The sequence below is a fragment of the Zosterops lateralis genome, assembly GCF_965231275.1.
Source record: "Zosterops lateralis genome assembly, chromosome: 5".
NCBI lineage: Eukaryota > Metazoa > Chordata > Aves > Passeriformes > Zosteropidae > Zosterops > Zosterops lateralis.
In genome coordinates, this window is record NC_139766.1 from 24,397,605 (window position 1) to 24,409,965 (window position 12,361).

The 12,361-nt window shown below is 34.2% G+C and overlaps 1 protein-coding gene across 6 annotated transcripts in view; it reads right to left on the reverse strand.

Moving 5' to 3' along the window:
* Window positions 1-12,361, reverse strand: part of ATP8A1 (ATPase phospholipid transporting 8A1) — a 96,718-nt gene that overhangs the window by 12,027 nt on the left and 72,330 nt on the right. For all 6 annotated transcript variants that reach the window (XM_083861739.1, XM_083861738.1, XM_083861737.1 and 3 more), the window contains 4 exons: window positions 11,390-11,468; window positions 7,523-7,584; window positions 4,433-4,489; window positions 3,871-3,978 (listed from right to left, as the gene is read on the reverse strand). In XM_083861739.1, coding sequence (XP_083717865.1) covers window positions 3,871-3,978; window positions 4,433-4,489; window positions 7,523-7,584; window positions 11,390-11,468 — 306 coding nt within the window. The remainder of the gene's footprint in view (window positions 1-3,870; window positions 3,979-4,432; window positions 4,490-7,522; window positions 7,585-11,389; window positions 11,469-12,361) is intronic.

Here is a 12,361-nt window from a genome sequence, read left to right on the forward strand (position 1 = left end):
ACAGGAACACAGGTTGTTCAGAAATGTTGTAGTGTCTCCATCCTTGGTAATATTCAAAAGCCGTCTGGATGTGGTATGGGGCCACTTGGTGTAGTGTCAGAAGCATTAGACCAGATGACCTCCAGAGACCTGTTCAACTGTATTCTATCCTAAACACTTTGCTTTGTAGGCTTTGCTCTACACTGGACTAAAAATGATTCCCACTTTTGGGTCAAACTTTAGACAAACGTCTTACTAGAGAAGACTTGTTCATTAGAGACTGAAGTGTTTGGAAAAGTACATTTTCAAAAAAGTTATTTGGTGTTTTTGTGTAAAAAAACCCCAATGCAGTAAAGGTGTTAAAGGATGCATATCTAATATTTTAATAAGCATGATTCCATAAAAGCATGATACTTGGCATAATACAGAGTGAAGTAATATTTTAGAAACCAAATCTAGTAATATTCTGTAATCTAGCTGTAAATCTAGTATATTCTAATACACCATTTCTACACAGTGCAGCTAAATCTTCTCACAAGAAATATTACTGTTTTACACAAGACTTCTGCAAACATCAATCAAATGATCTAAAATTCTGTAAAAAATCTGCTTGTACCTTAACTCCAATTTCCGTCAGTAGTTTTATAAATCCCCTGGGTCAGACAGAGCAGAAACAGATGGTGCTCTGGAGAACTTTACAGTGCATTGTCTACAGTACCTCAATAAATTAAAAAGTTTTGTGGATACTAAACTTTTGCTTTAGCATCAATGTCATACTTTTTATTCAAGTAAAATATTATTCTAAACCATATTATTAATCATATAGGTGTAAAAAAAGAGGCCTAACAATTCAAAACACATAACAGTAACAAGGAGCTTTGTTGGTGAGAAATATACAACAGATTGATTTGTTTTTCACCCCTCCAGAATTTTTCAAGGAGGAGATAACCATACCAGTTCAGAAATGTATCTATTTTTATAATTTAAAAACCACTCTGGTTTTTTTTTTTTTTTTTTATGAGGACTTAAAGGAAAAGTATACCTATTAACTGCAAGGATGGAAGCACTAATGGAATGTTCTAGCAGCTAAACAGCCTACTGACACATGAATGGAGGCTGCTCTTATTAGGCCAGGTAAGTTACAGAAATTTCACTATTTAATCCAATTATTGCAAAAGGACTATACAGATATAAAAACATAGAACAATTTAATCACAGCTTCATTTATTTGTGCAGTCATTATACACAATATGAAAAAAAAGGACAACTGGAAATTCCCTGAATCACAGATTAAAAATGCATTTTGTTCAGAATCACAGAACAGTTTTCTGTGTATTGAAGAGTTTCAAAGAAAAAAGAAAATACACCTACAAAGCAAATACCTTATCAAATATGAACAGACTTGGTATTTACTTTAAAAAACTAATGCAAACTTCATCTGGCTTAAACAGAAAATACCATAAGTTGTTTAAAATATTTTGAAAGAATATTTCAATTATCTATTTGTTAATATTATACATAGAAGTATCAACCTAATTTATATCAATTTAGTAGAAAGACGACACAGGCAGTTGATTTTTTCAAGCCCAGAATAAAAATTTTCTTCTACTCTGTAGGGATACCTTTCTTGAAATTAAATGCAACTTGTTTAATGTAATGGGTCAAAACATACACTATTAGCCCTAACAAAAAAAAGCCTTCAAAGAATTTTATGTTGGTTTTTTCCTTTCTTTCTTGTGCATCTATATTTAAATGCACAATCTTTACTAGTAAAATACTAAGGAAATAACCCATAAAGTTTCTTGTTCACATGCTTCCATTCTAGACAGTACTGACAGAAAACAAATGAATGAATAAACATTTCCACAGAAACAATGCAAATTATATTAAAGACTATCCTACAGACAGAGGCCGGAAAGTTGTTATAAAATCAATTAAAGCTTTTGACATATTTTCAGTACTTCTTTCTCATAAGCTGTGCATCCCTATTCCTTCCCACAGTAATAGTTTTGCAACTACTACCAAAATCCTCCTTGCAGAAAGGTATTTTAATATTTTGTTTTAAGTAGATAGAAGTTGAATTTCTAGTCTTTTAGGCTTTAAGACTAGTAGAAGATTATAGCCCCTAATTCTTTGAATAAACTCAAGGAAAGTTATTTTTAAATGAGTGATTTTAAAGTACAAGCAAAATAATATGAAAATAAACAGTAAGTTCCACTTAATTAATGATAAAATATTTATGTCTTGTTTCTGCTAAAAGACTCATGAAGCTGATTTGCTACAGTACCTGAACTAGCTACAGATACTATACTACATAATTAATTACTTAGATTATCATCCCTTTCTATCACATATCTTTCTTCAGTTTTATGGCCTATTTTTCCATTTTCTTTAGCTTCATAAAGCCCATTGCTTCTCTCATAGTTTTCATCCATTTTTCCTTCTAGCCTGTGTCTGCCAAAAGACAATGGTGAACTGACAGTTTTCATCTGAACATCATCCATCAGGGAAAATGAATGAAGTTTTCTTTACTTGGAACTTTATTTCTTTAAGAAAAAACCCACAACTGGAATACAAACTGTTTTAAGGTTGACAAGACATAACTGGTTTCAGAATTTTAAGATGGAAACATGTTTCAGCTACTATAACCTAGAGGCCTACTATCAATCTCTAACAGATAATCAGTTACAGAACTACCAGTTATTCATATCAGGAGAACACCAGCTAGGATTTGTGTAATTTCAAATTCTTTTCCTTAGGTGTCCAAGCATTTAAGGTAACATCTTGTGCTTTCCACTGAAATGTAGTAGTTACAGTAATGCTTATATACTCTTTTTTCCAGTAACTATTTAAATAGGAGGTTGGATTGATGAGTCTTAATTACTTTCAAGTGAGGGAGAGATATGCATTTATATTTCCCACATCTTGCATAAAATTTTAAATTGCTGAATTATATCACAGTAGTGGTGGAGTTAGAGGGACTCCCTCTTTTACTTGTGTAAGGCTTGATTTAGTTGATATGCTTTGAGAACCATTAGAAGAATATCTTTCTGACACAAGCAGGTATTCTCAGTTTCTGATTCCCACCGAGAATGCACACCAAACTTCTCAGCTCAGGAGGTACTGGTCATGCCCAGAAGCAGACATAAGTGTCTGGGAAATGAGTACTTCAGATGTTTCTGGAACTGAATGGTACTGAGAATTTGGGACTGCAGTTCCAATTAAATCAGATAAAGCAGCAAATAAGCATCTTTTATGGATTCAATCCAATCTGGAATACTCAGAGCAGGTTTACACAGATGTGATTACAAATGAATGAGAAACCACTAATTATTGCAAAAGGTTAAAGATACATTACAATAATGCATTCCAGGCAGCACATTAATAGAAAAGGAAGTGTGCATGACAAGCAGTTCATGCAATGTTATGGCACCTCAAATTTTTTTGAGGCATTTTACAGTTTCAAGAACTTGGCAAATTTGTAAAATTCAAGATTAAGAACAGCCTTCACCAGGCTCTTACTGGTTACTTAATTATAAGAAATGCTCCAGAAAAATAAGTACTGTAACTCTGAGTACTGCATTTGGTATGACTTTTCTTTGGAAAATTAAAGCTTACCTAAGAACTGCAAAGGAGCTTACCTTTCTATTCTTTCTTGTTAGGCCACATACTCACACCCTGTTAGCTTTTCACAGGAGTAAAAATTGATTATATTTTAAATAAACATGGCTACCATATTGAAGGTATAAAAGACAGAATGCAGACAGAAGGTATAAAAGATGGACATATGCACCTCTAGTGAGCAGAAGGATCCAATAAAGATTAGATCTGTACTACAGGCTGAAACAATTTTTTTCACACATTTGGATGTTAGTTAAAATATATTTTTACCTCTCCTGACATATCAGGTGCCATAGGAATGACTGGCCACAAAGAAGAATAGATTCCAAAAAACACTACCCAAAGCACAATGCTTCCCCAGATTGCTATATGGCTGAACTGTTAAAAAAAAACAAACAACAAAAAAAGAACTATTATCACATATGCATTATAACATAAAATAACATCTTTTCTACCTAGTATTTATAATGCTATTTTGATATATGGATCAAATTTCCATGCCTTGTATTAATTTAACTCTATTATTTCAGTTAGCTATTTCTTAAATGATAATATCAGCAGCAATACTACTACATTTTAAGCCAATTTAAATTCAGTTACAGTAATCCAGAGTAATTTGATTTTTCTAGTTCAAGTATTACATTTGTCTTGATTTTCAATATTGAGCATTATTTTTTGTACGTGGATATTCTGTCTTTTCACACAGTAACCACAGTTTGCTACTGACAAACTGTTAAAGGGTGCAATATAACAAATAAGAAGAAAACAATACAATTATTCATTCATCATATTTCACAGAACATTTGAGAATATGGTAAAGACATTTGCTTACCAAAGTCCAATATGAGGTCTCTAATCCAGCCTTCAAACACACAGTCAGAACCACAAACTTAAGGAGAGAAACAGAGAGAGGATTCTTAATATGGGAATCTTAACATACAGAAATTAGTTTGTTTGAACTTTAAGGAGAAGACCAGAAAAAGTAAATTACCATTAGAAGATTTAAGGATACAACCCAGTAATGAGTTAGTAATAGAACATTAAGAAGTACTAGCTTCCATTAATAATGGCCACTCGATTTGGAAAACTCTTCTTTTGCATTAGAAATCTTATCCTTGCTTCTTAGAACTCTGTAACTCTGGCTCTTTCTAAGGTTTTAGCATCATTATTGATTGTATTTTGGTTACAAGGAAAGGTTTGTGAAAAGTGTCCCTTGTGAAAAGTCTCCCTTCAGTAGAGACTGAAGACCCTTCAGTTACAGACAGGATGACTACAACTTTCTGCACCAAGACAGACTTAGAAGACATAGATGCTGACCTGAAAGCTTGCAATTGCTCAAGCTTACATTAGTCTAGACTTAAAAAAACAACCAAAAGTTTTGTTCACTTCATTAGTAAATGAGTCATCTGCACCAAATCCTGGAAAGTCCAAGAGTTCAATGTTGGTAATGTAAGACCTATGTTCTGCATACAAATAACACGTTGAGTAGGTCTGTTATGTAATTTTTATTATTTCCTCTGATCTTTACTCTTTTCTTATCTTTACGCTTTTCATGGAGGAGTCTCTGAAAATATCATGTTTATAGGACATGCTCCATTTTACCTGAGCAGTAGGAGAAAGTTTATAATCCCACAGCAAGGACTAGTTGATCCACGAAAATTGTTTATCTCCTTTGAAGTTCACTCAAGCAAGTTTTTTGTTTACCAAGGAAATAGTTACTGCATTTTGTAACTCACTAGTGAGTTACTTGTGTTTTGCTTTACATGTAATCTGAAGAATATGAGGCTGAAAAAAGGACTCACAAAGACCAAGCTCCAACTCCAACAGCCATAGTTTAAATTCCAGTTTGGTGGACAAGCTGGCAGCACTGATTGTCAGTGAATTTGTTTGTGTGGAACTTTAGGCAGCCTCAGAAATTCAGAAGAAATGTACTTCAATCAGTACTGAAGCAACTAGTTAAATACGTATGACAAATCTTTCACTATGTCTGGTGCACAGAAGGATACAAAAGAAAATTGAGGATGATTATGAGTATTGTAATTTGCTTGGTCTATCCAGTTTGGATTCTGTATCTGGATGCATGAAAAACAGGAATTATGGAAAAATAACCCAAACAAACTCATTTGGTACACTTGTTTGCTACTTAGGTCAGTCATAAGAAAAGTAAACATCCTTCAGGTTGAGATCAAACATTCTCGCTGCACAGACAAAAAGTGTACACAAAACAAATCCTGGAAACCTCTACAAAAGGAGATACACAGTGTGAGTATAGAGCCTTTACTGACCTGTGATGGGATCATGTCTCATACCCCTAAAAAAAATCACCAACCCTGCACAGCCACTCCCTCAAGAATACGGGATTTATTGCTCCCTCCTCTGCTTCACCCAAACTTACAATAGTGCACTAAATCCTACCCAAGAAGCAAGAACTCAAACTGATATTCTGTATAAAGACTGAGTTTTTTTTAAAAAAACCTCTCTAAAATGGTCATACAGGTATTTTCACGGCACCCTATTCCTATTTGAAATTTATGTTTAAAGAAAAAATTCTAGGACATATTATGAATCATTGCATATTTCTGACTTTATTTGTGGATCCAAAGAAACTAAACTATATAAACTTCTAAATTCCTTTCTTATTGACTTTTGCAGAATTGATGACTTCAGATTTCTGAAAACCACATTGAAAACAGTATGAGGAATGAGAATTACCTTAGCCTCAGAATCTTGATGACTGACAACTGTTACTGCTCATATATTTCACAAGAACAGATTAAAAAAAAAACCAAAAAACTCTCCACTCTCATTTTGAAAATCTCTCAAAATTAATGTATGTACCAGATTTCCTTGAATTTCTCTGCAAGTGCAGGAAAACATCAATTGCAACTTCTGTATTTCCCCAGACTTTTATCTTGAAGTGTAGGAAAATAGTTTTTTTGGGACATTCTTGACCATTCTGCAGATTAGTAGCAAGAAATTAACCTCTCAAGATAGTCAAGTCTCAGCTCTCTTAGTTGAAAACCAGTTGCAGAATTGAGCAGCATTGTGACCTCTGTTTTAGCACGTGTCTAGAATATTTTCCTTTTATTTCAGTTATGATGTTTCCTTATTCCCCAAAGAAGTGATTTTGATGTGAATTCATATTACAGCCCCCTTACTTTAATGGAAGAATTAATTTCTTTTTTGTACCTGCCAACAGGAGGAACTTGAAAGGAACTTGAAAAATTAATAAACTTTTAACATTGAAGAACAGAGGACAGTAAGCATAAATCTAATTTTGCTTCTAAGAGAGATCTTGGAAAACCTGCTATTGAGTAATGTCCATATCTAGTAAGTAAAAAGCACATATTTAGCTTTACTAATTTATTCTAGGAGATGAACGTTTAAAGGAAAAACCCCATAATGACTAGTATCTATGAGAGCAAGAGAAGTTTACTGTTAGGTATGGATCAGGTGCAGTTCTGGTGGTTTGATTGCCTCTGAAACGGCATCCCACAACCTTTGTTCAATATGGCTCAATGTCTCTTTTAAGGCCTCATGATAAATTAAGAGAGAGAGAACAGGGCCGTGTCTTCGGAAGTCCACAAATCACTTCTATAATCAATAACTTGAGATTTCATAAATGCAAGAACTTAAACTAAATTAATAAGCATGATAGTTAGGGAATTATAATTCCCATTGTTTAAAAACCAGAAAGTTTACAGTAAAGGACAAATGTATCTTCTGCATCTTTATTGAACTGCTTTGTTTTAAAAATGGGAATTAGAACACAAAGTGCACTTTAAAACTTCTCAAAGACTCATTCAAGAGCCATTTCTTACTCTTAGGCACTTAAGGCACTGCACTGAATTCAGTCTTCCATGAAGAGAACAGTAATAGTAGCACCATGTCTTTGAAATAGTTAGAGCCCATATAGACTTACAGTGTATACAGTGTTACCCAGGAGCAGGTAATCAGAAGTTTTGCCATTGCCGAATACAGTACCTGGAAAAGGAAATAGATTAAAATAAAAACAATTAAACATCTACAAAGACACTATATATGATCTTAATTTTGATTCAAAAGAGACAATAGCACTTTCTACAGGGTACTAATAGATTTCATCTTGAACTGCACTGAACATGAAACTTGTATCATGTTTAGCACTCTAAAATTTTCAGTGACTTCAGAGATTATGCAGGAAACAGGAACTTTTTGTGACACCACATACCAGTAAGACCAGCTTTGTATTCAGTAGCAGTGCAATTAAGAGTTTCTCTTAATATCAGGGATATAGAATCTTATCTTCAGAAAGATGTGAAATACAATGGCTACAGTATATATTGCCTATAACATATAAGTAAGCAGAAAGCTTAGAGTCAGATTTTTATGAATTCTGTTATTTTTGGTATGGAAACTTATCTTTGCTCATATCTATATTTCTGAATCCAACTTTAGTAAAAATACAAAATACACTCAGTTTAAATTCTTGAGATGTTTGTCATTCATAAAATGTTCAAAATTTACCCAACTCAAATATGTGGATCCATATAAGTACATATCCATTTAGCACATATGGAAACACACACACATCAGTTATGCAGAGTCAGAGCTCTCAAGAGACACATTTTCATAAAAAAACATATTTTCATAAAAACCACATGTTTCCTAAGTTTAGGATTCTATAATTTATCAGAAATTCATGGCTTTTTTTACAGCATAGGCTTTTCTGATCCCAGTTCTGTCAAATTTCTTTTTAGACATGGGATAACCGACAACTGAATTATGAGGAAATTCCTCATTCTCAAGTAAAAGTAGAGGTGGCTACATTTTCACGTATTCAATTTGGAAATGCTTTTAGCATTCAAGGTTGATCATATACTGCAACTAAACCAACTAAACTGTAACACTCTGCAGTAGAGGTTCTAACTGCTGAGATGCTGCTTTTTACTGCATTATACAGAGTAATCAAAATGCTGTGCATATAGCAAGCAAGGACAAAAGCAAAAGACAATTAAAAAAGAAAATATTAACAAAGAAGGATTTTTTAAAAAGCTGTATTGGAGGAAAGAGAAGAATAAAGGTATTTTTCTGTGTGGGGCATTGAGCGATGGATTTATAACTCCCCTGATTGGCCTGGAAAGAAGAAGGTGACAGAAATGGTGATAAATGCTGATAAAAATGACCTGTAGCTGGAAACACTTATATTTCAGTACCTCAGCTGGATGGTATATGAAACACTGCTAATTAAGTATGTTTTCATATTTGCGTTAAATGTTTTTCCACCTCTCATAACATCTTTATATATGCTTGAAATTGAATCTATTTTGGTTCTGGATGAAGAATGCTCCTCTCTAAAAGCTTTTCAGGACTTATGAAGACAGTATAACACAGAAAAAAAATGATCTATTTACTGATATTCTGGAAGAGACAGCAGGGGACAACTTCACACAGAAATATTAGAATAGAAGTCCTCCTTAACCTAGCTGTCTCCCATTCCATGATGAGGAGCTCACAATGGCTGCATCCTTAACTCAGTGACACTGGTTGCATTTCTGACACTTCCCCTACTTAACTTTGTCCCTGGACAGACTACCACACCAAGAACTACAGCAGCTGAAGCCTGAAAAGAAAAGAGCTGAGACCATAGCTTATTTTAAAGATTATACAAAAGAGGGTGCACCTGGTGAATTTACTAGTACACGTAAGTTAGGCTTCTGCCACTTATGTTGACAAAGCTGCATCCAAAGAAGCTTCTGCAAAGATCTATGTGTCACTTTTTGTATCCACATGACAGTACATGGAGCATAAATTTTGCGTACTGTACAATGGTAAGGTCCCATGGAGCCAATTCTGACAAACAATTCTTACAGATCCATACTTATTCTCTGATTACGTATTTCTTGATAGACTTTACTATGACATATGCAATTCGAAACTTTCTTCTTACAGATAAGAAACAGGTGGACAAGCAAGACCAAGACTAAACAGGAGAATTTGACCAAGAGAAGGGCTCCAAGAGCTTTTAATCATCTTCAAGATTTGGTTTTCAACATTCTAATAAATACCTGGTAACTGATGCATTGCACTGCTTTACAAAATATACCTAGCAGTAAAGAGCATAATGAGAATAAGACAGAGGAATAGGAAGGCAGCTAAGTCTATTTCCCAGAGTCAATTTCCACCAGCCAGAGTGCTGGGATTCAGCACTCTAATGCACAAAGCTGAGCTGTACCTTTCATATTTCAGGATCTACCTGCACCTGTTCTTTGCTAAGAGAAGGTGGAAGCAGGCACCTGTTCTCAAAAGTTCCTGGCTTTGGTACTCCTTAGGAAACTAAGAGCATTATTTCCCTTTCCTCTTTATACACACAGACACCAGTGATTTAATTAATATTATAGCTTATTTTGGACTTGTATCTCCTTAATGCAAAACTCTGTGCACCACCAGTCCCATGCCAGGTACTAATTATACCAACTCATGATGTACACAATTCCCCCAGGTCCCAATTCTGTTCCCTTACCAATCCTTTCTCTAGCAATGAAAGGGAAAGGCAGCAGGCAATTTGTTTGGACTCAGAGAGACCACCTGCCAGCAAGACAGTTCTAGCCCAGGGTTTGTGGGCCAAGAAGGCTGAGTTCTCACAAGTGCTTGTACAGGTGTCTCTGCCTTTCACACATGAACTACTCTGCATCACCACAGACACTCATTAAACACTTAGCCATGGTGTAATGCATAAACCTCTCACATGGATTGACTACAGCTTTGAACAAGGGTTTCAGTTTGAATTTGAGATTATGGTTTTAGAATAAGCACTGACATTTAGGGAATCTCATTATTCTGGGCTGTCTAAATGTCTCCAATGCAAACTGTTGCCACTGAACTCACATTCAGTGTGATGTGAGTGGCCTTTCAGAGAAAATAGGCTGTCACATACCTCCCTTTACCCATTAGGAGTCACTGAGTGTTTTTCTCTTAACCTTTTGGGGCACAAGTCTCACTATCTAGTCTCAGCAGTTTCAAAATGTCCATGAGAACATTTCTGTCCCCTATGCCAGGGCAGACTTCTTGGCTACATGCATAAAACTGAGAACAGACTAATTTTCAGAAAAGCTGCAAGGTACACACTTGCTTTTTTTTTTTTTCTCCCCACAAACTGGAAACAAACCAAACCAAACCCCACACTTCCAGCCCCAAACATTCCCAAAAAGTGGAAGCAGTGTTTTCAAATTTCCTTCAATTAACACCACTTTCCTCTCAACCATCTCACTTCTTTCTGCAGCTCAAGTACATATACAACAGTTGAACTAGAAGATGGACAGGACTGAGCTGCCCAAGATGTCCTGCTCCTCTGCCACAATCCGACCCATAGAAATATAAACTAGCAGGTCAGTATGGCCTTGAAGTAACAGGACAGAATGTATATAAAATAAAAATAAATGCTGACAAAATGTAAGAGATAATACAAGGGATAGCAGTGTTTTAGGATCTTGTAGGTATTTACCGTGGTAGCTTATTTTATAAAAATTAGCGTAATTAAATAGCAATCTCTTTTTTTCTCCATCTCGTTTCAGTTTACACAATTACTGAGATAGTTAAATGTATATGTACATAATATTATTCCTGTTTTGACACAGATCTTAAATAAAACATTTTACCTATATGGCATCTGGTTTAGTTCTAGAAATGATATCTTGAAATTTAATCACACTGAACTGTTAGTATTTATAAAGCTTCCCTTAGAAAAAAGATAATATTTTGAAATTTTGTACTTTTCAACATTTATATTTTTATTTTTCATAATACCTACCATGCTGGAGGGCTTTTAGTGGAAACCAAAACAGAATGAATGAGTGGAAGAGGCCATTTAAACAATGAACCCAGAAAACCTAAGAAAGAGAAAACAGAAAATCCATGAGAACCATTTGCAATAAACTAGCTCTGTGAACCCTGACCTTTCTTTTTATCTGTGTGTTAGATTCACAAAATGTGTTTTTGTTAGGCCACCACTGTGAAGTAATATAACTGACAGGCACTTTCTGCCTCTTCGCTCTTCATGGGTCATTTGTTTATTTTTATGCTTTGAAAAAAGGTGTGTATTATGTCCTCCTTTTAATTTCAATTCAGAAGGGAAATTAAAATATAGACATATGGGAATATTGTCAGAAAAATTAAACTAAACCAGACAGCTTGAATGATTGCTACATTCTAAGTGGGGAATTAAAAAGGACTCTAGCTTTTATAATTTGCATTTAGTTTTATTTTATTTTATAATTTGCATCTAGTTGCATTTTATAATTTGCATTAGAAGAAATTTAGATAGTAGAAAAATTAAAACCTGAGTTACACATATGCCTAACCTATATGTTTCCACACAAAAAGGAATTAAAAAAGGATTCAAAAAATTATCAGTTTCTTCCTTAAATTTCTCCTTACATACTCCATTCTTGAGGAACAAAATTTGATCATATATATATTATGACTATTGATCATAATTCCTTTAATGTATTTGCTAAACAATTGAAGATTTACTTTCAAACTTATTTTCATTTGTAAAAGATGCCTTGTGCAAAGAATTGTATTACGTTTAAGAATAAACACTCTATTAATGCTTTCCATAATATATTGCTTCATGACATAAAAAGACTTAATAAAAAATATGCAGCTCATTTCCTTCAGTATGGCAATTATGTTTTTTTCACTAACAATGCTTTTGACTGTTATGACTTTTATTGTAAATGACTGATGTGTATCTTGAGCGTTAAGGTGTTCAAACTACTGA